The 18,584-nt window shown below is 32.4% G+C and overlaps 1 protein-coding gene across 2 annotated transcripts in view; it reads right to left on the minus strand.

The window, feature by feature from the left end:
* LOC118205142 (P protein-like) overlaps window positions 1-18,584 on the minus strand; it is a 175,424-nt gene that overhangs the window by 61,877 nt on the left and 94,963 nt on the right. For both annotated transcript variants that reach the window (XM_085818218.1, XM_085818217.1), the window contains exon 11: window positions 11,747-11,885. In XM_085818218.1, coding sequence (XP_085674344.1) covers window positions 11,747-11,885 — 139 coding nt within the window. The remainder of the gene's footprint in view (window positions 1-11,746; window positions 11,886-18,584) is intronic.

Here is an 18,584-nt window from a genome sequence, read left to right on the forward strand (position 1 = left end):
ACAGAAGCGATGATATCTTAGGTTAGCTTAGTTAAAGCTATTTTCCCCAAACAAAAAAACTTTATGAAACTTTTCACGAAAATACTCGTACAGCTTTTCTCAGTGTGACAAAACGCATACTACTTCAAACTGCTAAGTCAGTAGTAGTTACCACTTCAAACTGTAAGAAAGTTAAACACAGAACAAAATAAAGCACTTCAGTATATAAGGTAACACAATGCTTTCAATACTCTGATACTGAGCTAAATTCTGAACTAAACTCAGAGTCGATCTCTCCGGTCTTATATAGTTTTTCCCTAGCCGCTGAGAAATTTCCAGTACCTTCGATTTCTCGAACTTGCTCAAAGGCATGTACAATTGCAGTTCTATATAACGCTGAATACAGTTACATGTAAGGAATGAGATCAATTATATTTCTACAGGAATGGGACCAAAATGTTCGCAAATGGTTGCCAGTTTTAGCGACTTTTGGCGATTTCTGACCAAATTTGGTTAAAAATTATGCGCTAATACCATCGCCAGCTCGCCAATCTCACCAGTTTTGTGAGATAGCCATTTTTCTCAATGTTAAATGGACCTGCCTCTAATCTTACATTTCCTGCGAAGTTTCACTCTCTTGAGGCCCTCCACGTTACATTGTACAAGATATTACAGCTTTACATACAATATCTCTAGATTTACTTACATACATACAAAACTCGTAACAATACTATTACTAAAACACACATTAGGAAGAACATGTTACTAAGGCACCTATTAAACGAATCATAAGAGTAGATGATTATTGACAATGACTAATGCAAACCAATTATTAAAATTTCACTGAAAAGTGGCAAATATATTAGATAAAAAATAAGCTGTTTAGGTTTTAGCCCAAAAGGACGGTAGCCAGAAGGGCTATTCGTCTCAAAATGGAATTTTGTGGAGTTTCACTATAAACGTTTAAACAAATCACGTTTTTAATTATTACAACTAAATATTATCGTTCTGTCTTACATTTAAGGAAACTAAATAATGAAGAATCTGCATGAATGTTGTATGTTTCTCGCATTGTGAAAAAACAAACTTACCTAGAGCCATCGAATTTAGAATAACGTTATCCTCCAGCAGACCATGGGCACCTGGATTCCCGAATTTTGAATTTAGAAATATTTTTATTATCTATTTCATATTTTGTAAAAATTTAACAAATTTTTGTTTAACAAACTCAACAATTTCACAGCGACTAATGGCAACACTCTACAGAAAAAACATTTTTATCTCCAGCGCGCGACACTGTCTATAGGAAATTCTAAACATCGTCTGTTTTAAATATTTTGTGATATTGCTGCTTAATTGAATTTTATGTAGTTTGTGTATTTTATGTACGAATTTTATGTATGTGAAGAACACGATATTTAATAAATAAAGGTAACACACGAAACGTTAAAAAACGCCCCTTTGGGGTTGTATGAAATCTGAAAGCTTTCAGATTTTCTTTTTAAATTCAAATTGCTCTGAACTTGGTTTACTTAATTTGAATATAGCAAAGCACACGATGGTTATCTATTAAGTGAAATTTTCGTGAAGGACGTTCTATGAAAAAATTGTTGTTACACATAAGGAATCAAGTAGCAAGTGATCCAGTGATCTGCGTATGAGCTTGGCATATATATCAATACTAGCTTATTCCAACCATTACCATACACAAGCGTAAATCTTCATCCAACATCTTGTTAGAAACAAGCATCTCATTCACAAGATTTGCCCATTGTACCATTTTAAGCGATCGCTGAGTGGTGGCTCATTTCCGTTGCAGTAACGAAACTGATGCTTTACGGAATAAATGACCAAAATCAGAGAAATGCCGCATGCTAAATGTTTTTCTGCCATACATTCTTAAATGTCCAGCGCCTTCTTTCGGCGACACTTTAAAATATGAAGGTTCCATTTCGACGTAATATCAAAGCAATACACGATTATCAGATAAAAAATTATGCTCATCCGAAATCAGATAAATTATTTCGAATAACTTTGTATATTAAATACTTAAATTGCCATAAGTTTTTTAAAAGTGTAAAACATGAGCTAAAATGTAAAAAACCGTTAAGCAGAAGAGAATTATTTGCATGAATTATTTGCTAAATAGGAATTAAAAATATAACTTTATACCAAATGAATTTCATTAATTGCAGCAAAGCACTTATCAGCTAATTTAATTAATCTGGTTCTAGATAATTACTTATAGAAAAACATTTGAGGGATAAATACATAAGGAGATGCATGTCTTCGAGGTGAACTTTTTATGGGAAACGAGATATTTCTTGCTCTACGCGTCGAAAAACCTGTGTAATCACTTGTAAAGCCACTGGCCCAGTTAACTGCTTATAGTAGTGCTTATAGCAGTAAGGCGGACTATAGTTATATGCCCTAAAATTATATCTAAATTAATAATTTAATTTTCACGTAGAAAGTTCTCCACAGAGGTTTCCACGATTGGCTCTAATATGTTCTCCCTTATTCGAATGAAGAGGGCTCACCAGCAGCCAAGTGGTAAATTCGCTAAACACTGGCAGTTCGACTTGAGTTCCTTTCCAGGAATTGGGGCTGGCTGAATAGTTATTTTTCATAATGTGTAGAGAGGATCCAAACAGTTTCCTTTAGAAAATGCTCCACGAAGCATTTGGCCCTGCTTCCTAAACAGCGTTTCCAGGCTTAAGTCCTCAACCATTGCCTGGGGACCGGTATTTAAAAGTAATGTGTAATACCTTCATGAAAGACCCATAAATTAAATGTATATGGGAACACACTCGTATAATATAGCATTGTGTTCTTTATAGCGCATATATATGTATATATTATAAGAGTGTGTGTGTATATATATATTATACGAGAGTGTATATGTATACACATATATACATATAGTCAGTTCATTTTGTTACAGGGAATCGAAACTTAAGGCAATTAAGCAGTTTTGTTCCTTTAATTCTCTCTCCTTGAAAGAACCTAGTGTGTGTGTGGGGGGAAGTAAATAATAGGAAAAAAGTGCGGACAAAACTTGGTACAGAAAATCAAAATAAGCTAAAGTTTTACAGATGAGGAAATCGGAACTGAGCATCTGGAAATGAAAAAAACATATTTAAAAATGTCTAGAAATAGATGCACTTTGATGATTTTTATAGAAAATAAAATTAAGCTGGAATCAAGTGCGGTATATTTTCTTAAAATAAAATTAAGCTGGAATCAAGTGCGGTATATTTTCTTAAAATACGGAGAGAAAATTTGTATAAAAGCAGCGATTATTTATATATTTATTAATGTACTCGGTATTAGAAATTTATGTAAACATATCTTCTATAAAATTTTTTTTTAGATATTTAAGCGTCCTTCTCTGATAAATTATTTAATTATTTCTTACACGTTAAAATGCTATGATAAAGATTTGCTGTAATTAATACGACACTTTATATTTTGCTTTAGTCGACTAGTTTGGTTTGGTTATTTGATTGTATCATATTATATGCGAGTTTTCTTCTTAAGGGGAGGAATGACTTCTTGGAGGCATTTTCTAAAGGAAACTGTTTGGATCCTCGCTACACATTATGAAAAATAACTATGCAGCCAGCCCCAATTCCTGGAAAGTAACTCAAGTCGAACTACCAGTGTTCAGCGAATTTACCACTTGGCTGCTGGTGAGCCCTCTTCATTCGAATAAGGGAGAACATATTAGAGCTAACAGTGGAGAACTTTTTGAAGAATACAACCTCGTATTCATGTTAACGCATAAGGAAGAAACATAAAATCCTAGCCGGCTCGCCCTTCGAGATTCTTACGCTCATTGAGAATCACTTTTCAGCGGTCTGTTTCATTCGGTTGCCAGTAAGCATGATATAAATTTCTGAACAATGCATTAAAAGAAACAGAGGTATGCGATTAATATAGGTAAGATATATGCTCCTAACGTAAGTAAAATTCATTTTATGTTATTAGTTTTGATTTTTTGTAGAGAGACCTAATTTCTTACATTTTACAGAAATATCCGATCTTATCAAACGTGATAAAAAGTCACACAATTTAGCGTTTTCAAATCTAGTGTATAGATTTACGTGAAGTGAACTGCAAGGAATTCTTAAGCTAGACTTGTGCAGTTAGCATGTCATGAGTTTGGAAGTCATTATGCTTTGTTGTACCAGCATTTCCTTGTACTGAATAGTTAAATATGGTTGTCATTTTCCGAAATTAAATTAAGCATCCAATTAATCTTACTATAAGATCGTATTCACATATTTACTTTAGCTCTGTATTGCCATTTACCTACGCGACAATTAAATTATTAATTTAGATATATTTCCTACCTTCTTAGCTAAGTTTCAGTAATGGAGAAATAATGCGTTTAATGGAAATTAAGTTAGGGTTTAGTTAACTACGGTGAAGCTCTGCAAAGTTCTCTGTTTAAAGACAGAGTTACTAGTTGCATTCATCAGTTCTTCACTGTACGAGGAAAACTGAATTGTATTTATATTACGAATAGGGGAAAATCACGTTCAGCTGCTGGCAAATAAAACGAAATGCAAACACTTTTGCAAATATAATTTCTTAGTTTTAGTTACTCGGAAAACGGTGAATCAATATAAATACTAATTAAGCCAATATAAGGGAAGCAGGATTAAGTTCAGTTTCATAGTTTGAAGCATATATTTGCTATTTATTATTATATTTATGTGTTCCACCCTAAGGCAGTACACGGAAGTGAGGGATTACCTTCGTGGAGGACTTTCTAAGGGCAACTAGCTCTTATTAACGCGTCACACAGGGGAAAAACCTCGAAAACGCCCATGCAACCAGCCCATTCGCTGGATTCGAACCTCGGACCGAACTAACAGTGTTCAGGGACTTTACCGCTCGGCCGCTGGTGGGCCATATGCTCCTGAATTTTATGTTTGCTATAAATCTCTTACGCCTCTTGTTACACGGTTTTGGTTTATATGATTACGGCAAAGCCTCGAGGGCTATCAGGGTAAGGAGAGGGATGCCTTCGTGGAGGACTTTCTATGGGAAACAGGCTCATATACACGTTACACATGGGGAAAACCACAAAAACGCCTCTGCTAGCCCGTTCGTGGGCTTCGAACCTCGGGCCGAACTACCAGTGTTCAGAAACTTTACTGCTCAGCCGCTATTACACTGCGTCTAATCTGTTTCCGCGTTCGTTTACCTCAGATATCCCTTTCTTTTCTTCATGAAATGGAGATTCTTACACCAAAATCATGCAATTATGTTACTTTGAGCATCTACTTTCTAATATTTTTAAATGTTTGTCTTATTTTCTACTTTTTTCTTACTACCAGATTTTAATTTTTCGCTTCGTTGTTTCCCAAATATGCATTTTGGGATTATGTTTTCCCAGAATTTATTTGCTTCGTAATTTTTTTTTTTAGATTTACTTGGCAACTTTTAATATAGATATTGTGAGTTGTTAAGTACTTTTGCCTTGTCGCGAAGTAAGAACTAAATTAATTGAGTGAGAAATACTGAATCGTCTGTGAAAACTTTCTTTTTTTTTTCTTCGTTCTTATTTCTTTCATACTTCGTTTTAGATTTAGTGTTTGAATAGAACATGTAGCAACGATTAGATAATTCTTCAGGTGATATAAATTTTGTGCATTCTGAGTAATAAAATGAATGAAATGTAAGGCCTTTAAGTGAACCTAGCGCCAGAGTGCAACGAAGGTAAACAAATATAGTGAAAGAGTGCATTTATTCTGTTGCGGTATATGAGCTATCGACGAAGTAGATTTAATTAAATCCAATAAGTTTAAATGAGATGCAAGAAAAAATGCGTATAATTTATTATTCCGTACAAGGAAGTCATGTCGTGTACATATCAGCTTTTTTATTTTCATGCGAGCTTTAGTAAATTCTTTCATTTGAAAAATATCTTAAATAACAATATTTTATCTCGCACTTCTGTTTTGGATTATAAGCGCACGGAAACGAGTATTGAAATACATTTTGAAAGCTGCTGGAGCTAGTAGTTCAAGGGTAGTGGTTTTGAAGTTTCATCGATTGAAGGATCTCAAACTATAGTTTATTTTTGTCGAGAACGCACCGCCTGCTGGGAAGTTAATTTAAAAAAAGCGGCGTTGAAATATATTAATGTTGTGTGTACTTTATGTGAAAAATAGAAAAGAAAATTACTATATTTAGTGACATTTCTGATTTAGATAACAATAGAAGTAAAAATGCTTTTTTCAGGTATTTATTTTTGGTATAAAAACGTTTTTGGATTTTAATTTTTACTTGCGGAGTTCCTAGAACAGCAGCATGAAAGCTAGGACTCAGCGGAGCAATAGTTTGATGATCATTAACCTACACTATGCCTAACCTGTATATACTAATTCTTATGTTTTATGGTTGGTTTGGTCTTTTATCTCGGATATCATTTTCCTTTTTCAAAAATGGCAGATTCTTACTTCAGATTATGCAATTCTGATGAATATTAGCCGTTTGATTTAACTTGAGCACTTACTTTATTGTACTTTTTAACATTAATCCTATTTTCTACTTGCTTTTAATTGTCTGATTTTAAATATGTGATTTAACGAAAAATTGTAGTTTTGTATGCCAAATGCTTTTAAAACAGTTTCTTAAATCGACAAATATTGATTTTTGGGATCATTTGTTAGTTATTATTATGTTCTAATTATTTTACTTTGTCAAACTCCTATATCGCTGACCAAATGTTAAGCATTAATCAAAAATAATTTCTTTTTGTTACTTTGTAAGGTTCAAAACTCAGAAAGCGGATTTAGAACATTGAAAGGTATGACACTTAGATTAACAAAATATTTGTCCATCTATTTCAGTGATTCATTTTGTATGTCACAGACCGAGCGGATAGGGCTTTGAGTAATGGAAATGTTTCGTAGATTAAGCTTCTGGTGACTAAGGTTTGGGTATGTGTGGTTTCACTCATGTGCAACGTGAATACACATGAACGCATTACACTTAGGGCATTTCTGCTCTTCAATAGGTATAATTCCTAGGGATTAGCTTTCGAACATTTGCCTGTTATATATAACCTAGCCTAGCACATCATGTAAATGCAGAAAGTAGAATTATTTTAAAGAAATAAGTGCTGATATATTTCATTACATTGCAATAAACGACAGTAACACGACGGGTAGAAGATACAGTAGCAAAATCAAAAACACCGATTGATCAGACAAATTTGCAAATACGTTTTTGCCATAAACTTATTATACGATACATTATTCAAATAATTATAAAATAATACTATGTTTGAAACTTTCATTAAAAGTCTGAATTTTTTTTCAGATTGATTAATTGATTTGGATCAATAATGCTGGCAATAGTTTTTAAACTTGTAAACTTACTACGTACTCCGTCATTACGCACTACTCGGAAAGTGAGGGGTGCCCTGTAGAGGTCTTTTTAACGCAAAAAGACTCGTCGAATATCTGACCGAACTACCAGCGTTCTGCGGCTTTTTCCGCTCGGGCGTTGCTGAGCCTGATAATAGCTTTGAAATGAATTTTTTTCTTACACAGCAAGCCATCTAAAATTCCCATAAAACATGCATCTGATAAGCTTGAAAGCTGTTCCATGCGCAGAACTTATAACCTAACGATTTCAGAGTAAAGGCTGGTTTTGTGTTACGTAATGAGCATAATAAGTGTGTAATAATATAATAATTGTATAATAAATGTGTCGTTAATAATGCTGTTAATCCAAAAATATTCAGAAATTCAAGAAATTTTAATTCAAGTCATTGTTTTACATTAATTATACGAAGAGAAATGAAAGTTTTGTAGAATAGAGAATTTTGAATAATCGATAAACGAAGCCTTTCATTTAATAAATGGCATCATTTGTGGTTTTAAACTAGTCATTAACAATGTAGCATGATTTCCCATTCCTTAATCTTACCATTAAAGAGCATTAGAGTTTATCTCTAATGACCCTAAATCAGCGTCGAGAGACAAACTTTTAACCAATCTCTTATCAGTTTAATTTCTTGACTGGTTCTTAACAGATTAATTATAATGGATTAACCAATTCATCAACAGACAATTGGTCTAACGCTAAAATCCACTTTAATGTCCCCAAGGAAAGCTCTGAGTTGAGTTTCATTAGATGCAAAGTAAAATACGTATTTATACATTTCTTGATATTGTGAACAAATAATGTCTTCTAGACTGTAAAAACGATTTACTACCGTATATTCCGTCATACAACATGCAACGGTACATAACACGCAACTATAATTTAAAACTACATTTTTTAACTTTTCGGTATATTCGCCGTATAACGCGCCCTCTTTTCTTTGCCAAGAAACCTGACGTGGGATGCTCTTATCTTTTGATGTTATTCGTTCGAAGATTTTGTCCAGGCTTTCGGACAATGTTATACTGAATTGACTAGTGATAAGAAAAACAATATGCGTGTGTACGGAGGGAATGCTTGAGGGAGTAAATAATTCTGAGAGGGTTGTTGTATTGAATGCTATTATGCACAAGAATGTTATTCTAGGGTTTCGAGAAAATGGGGATATAATTTGGGGTACGAATGCCCTCCCGACCAAGTGAATTCGTAGATTTATGATTCAGGTATTTTCCCTTTCAGTATTCATCTGAAACCGTGATTTTGAAACAAACATCGAGGGCTTTACTAAATCGCAATTGCTTTAGTTGATCAAATATTTCTTTTACTAGTAAATAGGGCTCTCCTGCCCAACGAAAGTAATACGGTGCTGGTTTCAAATGAAAAGCCATTCAGTTTGCAAAAGAAAATAGAAATCTTGCTGCAGGAAGAATGTTTGGTGTCGCTGAAAGCTCCATTCTTGAATGGAAGAAAAATGAAATCAGAATTGTCAATATGCCAAAAATGTGCTTTGCATAAAAGAATAACGAATAGCTTTTCCCAGAAGAAAGTGTTGCGAACTGTCGCTATTTCTGAACTAAAATCGCCAGAATGAAGTAGCTGAAACAAGAAACAGCATACGTTTATTTACTTCAACTAGACAAAAAAGGAATACAAAATAAAAGTGAAAATATTTAAGCAACTTTGAACTGGTGTAGGCGATGTATGACACAAGATAATTTAGCTCTACTAGAAAAAGCAAAAGTTTCGCTAAAGCTTCCGAAAGATTTGGACAACAAATTGATAAGTTTACAAACATATATTATTGACATAGACAGGCAAAAAATTATTTACTATCATTTACTGGAAATATGGATAAAACTCCAGTAATGTTTGATAGGATAAGAAGTAAAACAATTGTTCTGAAAGGAACAAAAGCATAAAACAAGTCAGGAAAAATATCATCTCACCGTAGGGATTTTACAAAATTAGAACCCACGTTTTTTTTTTTTTTTTTGTAAAATAAAGACGATGCTGAAATGTAATTTTAAGAATAGTGTTTTCATACATGTTCAAGAGAAAGGATGAATGGACAAAAAGAGTGCGAGATTGTGGATAAGAAACGCTTGGCAAAAGCGTCCTGTTGCCTTAGAATCTTGAATATCTTTTAGTTTGGGACATATTCAAATCCCATCTAACGGATAATACGAGGAAATTGTTGATAGAGTGTAGCACAGGCATGGCAATTATTCCAGCTAGATCAAGTCGTCAGTTCAGCCTTTAGATGTGTGTATGAATAAACCATTCACTGAAAGTTTAACCCTTTGAGGCACAGTGTGTCCGGTGTGGACACACCTAAAAATTTCCTTCCGTACGCAGAGAAAAATTGAATGAAAAAGGATTTATAAGTTACTATAGGTTACTCTGTACATTCTTTATTTACAGTAGATGGCAGCTCAACACAAACCAGTCCATATATTTTAAGCCATGTTTAGTTTTTTAGTTACCCTAATTTTTCAATGAAATCTTCCAAATTTTTTTAGGGTATAAAAGGAATGGTTTGAAAAGAAATTTCTATGTTATTTTTTTGGCTGTATGCTAATCTCCTTATTCTATATTAGTTTTAAATTTTTATCTTGAAATCTTGCCTAAAATAAAAGGAGAACCCTAGGTGTGTCCAGGACGGGCTCACCGATAATCTAGAACAATTAATTTTTTCATTGAGAGTCTGTATTCTTTGTTTCTCCGCATCTAATCGGTCACGGTCAGTTCACTGACAACAATGTTCGTTTCAGCACTCTTTTCGAAGCTTTATTCAATCATTGTGCCCACTTTGGGCGCACTCGCAGAATTAAAACGATAAGCGCTATCTTCACAAAATTTTACTTGTGTACTCCTCTAGGCCTAATTAGACTGCCTACCTTTTTTATGAAAACTCCAACTTTAAAAAGTAGTGTGTCGGAAAGGGTTAAAGCAACAATGGAATACGTGGATGTTTGAAGGTGAATACACATTTACGGAAAAAGGCCTAAATGCGTCGTGCCAGTCTAGAAATAGTATGCGAGTGGATAATAAAAGCATGGGATGAAATTAAATTCGACATGATTGAAAGGTCATTTAAAATGTTACATACCTAACTATGTAGATGGAACGGAGGATGATTATTTTATGGATCAGAGTAACAATAGTAATGAAGATGAAACAGAATTCGGTGATGTGCGTGAAATGCAACGGAAGACGAATATGACGAAATCCGATAATGAAAATTTTTAGCTCATAATGTATGTCATTTATTTTAAATAAACAGCATTTAGGTACATTTAGAAATCTAACTTTGGTATGTTTATTCTTCTTGTTTTTAAATCTATTATTTTTATTTCCCGCGCATACCATGCACCTATACATTTCGATTTTAGTTTTTGTATTGAAAATGCACATAATACGTCGGAAAATATGATAGAATATGATAGTTTTCATTGCCTTACTAAGATTTTAATCTACAATTTAAAATGGATGGCACAGCTTTCAGTTTAAATTAATAGTCTACAAAATATGCAGGTTACTGAAGCAAATTCGATTCGGGACGAATGTTACAGTTGAAGAGATACAAGAAAGAGTACCATTAATTTCAACTATAACGTGTGACCAGGAAGTAATCTAAGGCTTCAGAAAGCGTCTAATCCATTTAAAAATTTAGGGCATTTGAATGCCTAACACGGAAACGCTTTATATTTAAGTAATGGAATATGAATAAAAGATTTTCTCTTAGCGCATATTTGCGACCTAAATTGGTAATTACTAAATGCAGAGCAATTAAGATATTAAATCTTATTTAAGACAAATTTTAAAGTTTGGAATGGTTTAAACGAAGTATTATTGATTTTTTTCTCACGAAATATCGTTATTTTATTAAGTGAGGAATACTCCTCATAAATGTTTGCTAGTATTCCCATACGTCTATGATTTGTGTGAAAAGAGGAAAAAATCTGCTAGTTTGGTATTCCATAAAACTGAAGTTCGTCTGACGTCTTACACCAACTAACCAAACAACACAAAAACAGAAAAGAGGGAAGGGTATTTGCATTAAGAAATCTCGATTAAAAGACAAATTAATTTTTTTTAACAATGAGAAACATTTACTTTTTTAACTATGAAATCTGAAAAAAAAATTAAATGAAAAATTATATCGCATAGGTAGGAACACTTCTAATCTTACGTTCTTCCGAGTGGCAACAGTGTTAGTCTGCATGAATAATAAATGCTCTGGTAATAAAAAGGAGTGTAGCGTAATGATGGCTGAAGAAACTGGGTAAATTCTGTTAGATTTTCCACCTCTAAGAGAGAAAATATTAAAATTTTCATAAATACAATTACAATAACTTACAGCAGCTGAGATCTTCTTGTTCGAAATAATTATAACATTCGGAGGATCTCCAATAGGTGTCGCTGTTCCTCCAATATTGGAGAAAATAACCATACTTATTAGCATATGTTTAGGGTCGATATTCATAGCTTCACATAACCTGAAGGGAGAAAAAGAGAATTCATTAGTGCTTTTAATATTCTACTAAAGTAAACATTTTTTTAAATAACTTCTGTTTGTATTTTAAGTAAATATTAGTTATGCTGCGCACAGAAACTTTCTGAATAACTTACAACATGATGTTTCATTCAATGAAGAGGAAGTGGGAATTTACTGAGGGTAAAAAAATCCCGAAAACTCCATATGGGTTTTCACCTCAGCAATGGTGCACAAATATATACTATAAGCTGTCCATAAATTTCAACTTTGGATCATTTTTTAAAGTAATACTAAACAAATATTACACTTTATCCTATTTTCAAATAGAAAAAGTGAAGCATCAATTACGAATAAATGAAAAACGAGTGTCAGTATTTATGACGAAATTGAATTGAACTGTAGTTTCAGTAATTACTGAAAATGAAAACAGCCACAACATGAAAAGTTGTTTAGATGTCATGCTATTGAACATCTTTAAAATGAAATCAGACAGGTAAAATAAGCCCAATTAGCCTTTAGTAATTAGTAAAGAGAATTTCGTCTGCATTGATTTAAAATAGAAAATGTCTGAAAACAAATTACAAAGTCTCAAAATTAGTTTGACTCTATGGATTTGGTCATACATGAGTATATCACTATGGTAAACTCTAGTGAGACTTCTAATCTTCTTCGAAAGAGATAAATTTGATGAAAATAATTGTGTCCAGTTAAAATTTCAAACAACCGTGAATTGGGTCTTCCTATTCTATAACATAAATAAGTTCAAAGAAGTTGTGGGTCACTTTTAGATAAAATGATATACAATTCCTAATTTCAATTATATGCTTAATTCATTTTGTGGCATTCTTTTGTCATCTTTTTCATGGCTATAAATACCACATTAGGCTGCATTTGACTACCCACTTAGCAAATTAAGTAGAGAAACTGTTTGATAACGGAGACTGAGCAACAGATTCGATTCATTAAGGCTCATAACCATGTAAAATCATTAGTGTGCAGGCAAGCCTCTACATTATTCAAACTATCATTGAAAATAATACCAATAAAATTAATTTTAAGAAAGAATTCTGTCATGGGAACTGCTATGCCATTCCATTTTGAGGATATTGTCAGGCCAAAAAAATCATGAAACATTACAAATCAATACACTAAATCTACAAGAAGTAATTAAACTCAGAAAAGAGAAATTAAATGTATCAGATTTTAAACTAGATCATTTAAATGAAAAAGCAAAAGGTGAAATGATAGAATTGTTAATGAATAACTATGCTGTAGTTTCAAAATCTTATAACAATTTAGGGTCCAATGGTAAAGGTGTGCCAGAATTTAAACTACTTCATAATTTTCAGATTCAGACAAGAGCTTATACCATTCCTAAAATTGCTAAACAGTATGCACAACAAGAAATTGCAAAGTTATTAGAGGCAGGAATAATAGAACAATCTTCTTACAGTTATAGTTTTCCTGTTATATTTGTCAGAAAAAAGACATTACCTGGTGAGTATAAAAACACACCAAAATTAAGTATGGTTGTAGATTATCGTCTATTAAACAGCATTACAGAATCCTACAAAATCTGTTTACCAAAAATTTCTGAAATTTTACACAACATTGCTAGTAGGAATTTATATTGTGTACTCGACTTGAAATCAGCCTTTTTCTAAATTAATTTACAGGACTCTGATAAAGAAAAGTTGGGATTTTTCACCGAACTTGGTAATTTTCATCCTTGTAGACTTCCATTTCATTCACGTAATAGTACTTATTTCCACACACTAATTTCAAAATGTTTAAATGACATCAAAGGTAGTAACGTTAAATTTTTTCTGGATGATATTATTGTAGCTGCGTGATAGTGTACCTGAATTGAAAGTAATTCTTCAAAAAGGTTTTTCATACGCTAAAGGCATTTAATTTGACCAGCTAAAGTGCAATTATGCAAGTCTGATATAACGTATTTAGGTTATAACATTTCCAAAGCAGGTTTTTCTTCTTCTGAAGATAAGATTGCAAAGGTTTCAAAATTCCCTATTCCAAAAGATATTAAACAAGCTTTTCTTGGAATCATGAATTATTTTAGTCATTTAGTCCATAATTTTGCTGAGATCATTCAGCCAATAGTACACTTAACTAAAAGCAATGTACCCTTTTTTTGGAATCAAAATTGTCAAGATGCTTTTGATGAATTGCAATCAATAATGTTGAAAAAGCCAACAATAAGAAACATTACTGATAATCATGAAAGTTTTTTAATTACTGATGCTTCTAAAGTAGCTATTTGTGGTATTCTTTTGCAAAAAAATTGATGACAAATTCTTTACTGTAGAATTTTATTCGAAACTTCTTACTCCTGCTGAGTCTAAGTATCCATCTATTAGACATGATCTCTATGCTATATTTTCATCTGTGAAACATTTTCATGAACATTTGTATGGCAAACAAGTTTACTATTTTAACTGTTGCTAAACCTCACACTTTTCATATGAAATTGGATAAGCAGCCTGATATTGTTGCCAGATGGTTATTGTATTTACAGGATTTTGGTTATACTTTAAAGCACATACCTAGTTTTCTAATCCTGCTGATTTTCTTTCTAAAGTTCCTGAAGAATCTCATAATGTAAACAATATCAACTTATTTCAAACAAAAATAATCAACTAAGCATTCAAACTATAGTTAATCACCAAAAAGGTAAGTATACTTGATCGTTCCTTTTTCACCAGAACTTTGATTTGTACAGATGGAAGAAGACTGACTTTAATTTTGAGTTCAACGTTATTTCAGTAATGTGCATTACACGTGTTACATGTTCCGGGCGTGATTTTGTTTAAGACCTACTTTCGTCTGGCTGGTTAATATTTTCTTATTTTATCTTTAATGCTTATTCAGAAATAGTGATGTTAAAGGAAAAATAAAAAAATTAATTTAATTTGTGATATTTGAATTATCATCCTTTGGGGTAATTTTACTTTGATTTCATATTTCCTTTTATAGATCACACATTTGTATATAGCTATAGGTTATTGCATCCACAATGCAATCTACTAAGTAATACGTTTGATATTACATTTTAATAATCCTTTAATAAACACCAAAATATTACAATTAGGTTATTTTGAAGCAGAAGACATGAAAAATGAGCACTGCAATCACCAGGACTCAAACCTGGACCTCTTGAATATTTGCCAGTGTGCTAACCCTACATGCTAAAAGCAGGGAGATAATACATCATAACCATTAAACTCATTAAGTCTGTTATCAGGTGATATTGGTGCCCTGATGGAACGGACTGCCGATTTAGAAAAAACTATAGAATAGCTCCAGATTCACCGTCAGACTTTCAGATTCCTTTCTTTCTTTCAGATTGAAATGGCGCAATCAAAGAGAGCGAAGCGTATTCGACTGTAAATTCTTGCACAGTGGGATCTTCGGAGCCATTTTTCCATGGACAAATTCCTTTTACCATAAGTAGGAGTGCATAACTGATTCGAGAGTCAGCTATTTTGCGATAAGAGAGTCACACTGCTTCTTTATTTCTGTGAAAGGGGTGATGTATAAATTTAAAATAAATAGCTATAGCTTGAAGAACTATAGCAAAGAGTATTGAAGAGATATTTCTTTGTAAACTTTCTTCTTGGATTTCATCATATGCAAGTTACAGTCTGAGTCACAATTTGCAAATAGACAAATCTATATTATGAATTTTTAAATTTGTTTATTATTTTTATTTATTTGACGTCCAAAGGCTCTACTGAAATTTTAAATTTCACTTATAAGAACAGACTTGGACTCCTCATGAGTCATTTATACTCAAGCTTTTATGTAAATAGAGAAAGAAGCTTTTTCCTTTAAGGCTGTAAATTTTTTTATTGCTTTGAGTAATATAACTTGATATTCCAAAAGGGTGTAACAAGACAGCAAAATATTAGCGTTACCTAAATCTTAATAAAACCAAATTAAAAACTGAAAATTTTCAGATTACTTACTTAGGTTTAAAAATTTTAAATAATTATCAAGTAACCAAACTTTTTTAAGAACAAAAACGTTTTTTATGCATACATAATTGAAACCGAAATTTTAAAGTATTTTCAACACTTAGGAATTTTGTATAATGCAACACGAAATTCCTCAAGAGATGAAGCTCTGCCGGAAAAACAAGATTATAGGGGCTATCACGATAAATTGTAGCTAAATTTTACATTTTTGTGTTTAACGTTCTTAGTAGTTTGAAGTGATAATTTCTCATTGAGCTCTGTCATAATGAGAACAGCTGTACGAGCACTATTGTGAAAAGATCCAGAACTGTAGTGTCTGTTTCATAAACATAAATTTTATCAAGTTAACATCGGTTCTGTGCGCATTTAATTCGTTACGAATCTGTACACGAGTAACATTACATATTGTGCAATATAATTTCACTTTATTAAAGTAGATATAATATAACAATTTTTAGTAATCTATCTTAAGTACTAACTAAATTTTGTTTTCAGGAAAACACCGATTTTTTTCTTCCACTATGTACTACTTTGTACACTAAGCTACTTTGTAGTTTCATTATAAAAATTTGAATCTCAAATTTAGGTTTAAAAATGTATCTGAACGTCAACAGCCCACGACATAATTAGTGCTCTAAATCGACATTTCATTTTGTTACATGGGGGCAAATCAACTTAGTGTCAAAAGTAACAAGACAAATTATCTCTTGTATTTGTTGCAAAAGATAGATTCTGGAGAAATAATATAAATTAGATACCAACAGTGAAAAATCTTTAACAATTAAGAGAAAACACGGAAATCTGTTTTTTTTAGCATTTTTACGATTTTTAAACAATAATTTGAAGCGAAAAGTGAATTTTGATAACTTGGTTTCCTCTGCAATTATTCGTATTTATCAGGCACATATATCCCTTTTATATTAAAATAAATAATCTGAAGAAAGTTGGAATTTGGTTTTAAAAGAACAGTGATTTTCCCTAGCAGTTCTTTTACCCTTGTGATTAGAAAGTCTGAATTCAATATTCTTTTGTTGAAAAAATATTCGTTCTATTAATTAAACTTAAACAAAACATTTTAAAATAAAATAATGTAACATTACGTAAGATTTAAAACTATTTCATAAAGGGCATTTCCAGGAGAATATTCAATGATAACAAAATGAGCCTGGGTTATTACAAAAATAATAAAATAAGTCTGGTTAATGCGATAACAAAATAAAGCATGCTTAAATTTTTAAAACTTGAGTTCCTTTATGTCATTTAAAACGCTTCACTGTAGCTTCATAAGTAAATATATTAAACCTAGTAAAAGTATCTGGCTTATTTTGCTAACAAATAAAATATAAGATGAAGTACAATCAAAAGCGGAAAACTGGTTTGGTTCATTTGATTATTGCAAAGTACTCGAGGGCTATCTTCCTGAGGGAAGGGATGTCTTCGTGGAGGACTTTATAAGGGAAACAGGCTCGTTACACATGGGAATGAGAATTATGGAACAACATGGAAACAACATGAAAACCACAAAATCTCCCGCGCAGCCAGCCCATACGCAGGAATTTTAACCCCGGACCGAACTACCAGCATTTAACAACTTTACCGCTAGGCATATAAAAATGATTACATTTAATTCAATTATACGTAATTAAATAAAATGAAACACGAACAATCTTTAACATCATAATTTATTACGATGTACCGTAAGAATTTAACCTTAGGTATAGTAATGGTTTACGTTAAAATCACCTAAAGTCTTAGAAATTAAATTTTATCAAGTTTAGAGTCAACTGTTGGGAATTAAACTATATTTGATCTAGCTTTAAAATAGACAAGGGCGTCTAAAGGGGAATTAGTAGCAGCTCATGATTAATTCTCTTTCAAACTGTCAGGACATAACGGAAAGGAGATTTCAGCTTTGTTTATTTTGTTTAAGTCCATCAAAAACTGCTAACTCTTCACACAGTAAATGATCAAAAGCGATCGAACCTAGGCAACACGTCACAGATTCTCTGAACTTAAACGAAGATTAATCTTCCTCGGTAATTTTGGTTGATGTTTCGCTTCTCGAAGATGTTTCTCAGCTTGTTTCGTTTCTCGCCCCAGGAAATCGCGTAACGCATTCTCAAGACAATTTGAGAGTCGGAAAATTAATAAGACAAGCATAAAAATGAAAAAGTACAGCGCACTGATGCATAAAACAGTTCGTCTCGGTAATAAAAGATAATAATTCAACTAGTTTCCAAGATATGGAAATGATTGCTCTAGATGTATTATAATATTAAAATACAATGCTCATGTCTTGTCAAATATTTATAATTGATAAGCAGGTATTGATAAATGTTCTTAGCATCTAAACCGTAAATTTCTGTTTCTTAAAACCAACTTTTGGCCATAGAAGGAAATAGGATTATCGTTGTAGACAGGCCCGGCGCTGTCGTGAAAATGTCTAGCGAGCGCCTTTATGTAGTGACGTTATGTGCGTATTTATGTGCTTAATTAGGTCGGTCTGTATGAAAGAACATGTTGCAAAAGTATGCTAACATTTATGTATTCAGTATCCAGGTCACGTTGCATTTAGTACTCATGTGCACGCCTATTAAGTTCTCGGGTACTTATGTATTTAGGCATTTACTTATTATGTATTAAGTGGCATTTACGTATGTATGTGTGTATATATGTGTTTAACTAGGTCGGGTCGTATGTATGAA

The sequence above is a fragment of the Stegodyphus dumicola genome, chromosome 6 (assembly GCF_044657685.1).
Source record: "Stegodyphus dumicola isolate Sdum_Otavi_A_Nest chromosome 6, ASM4465768v1".
Taxonomy (NCBI): Eukaryota; Metazoa; Arthropoda; class Arachnida; order Araneae; family Eresidae; genus Stegodyphus; species Stegodyphus dumicola.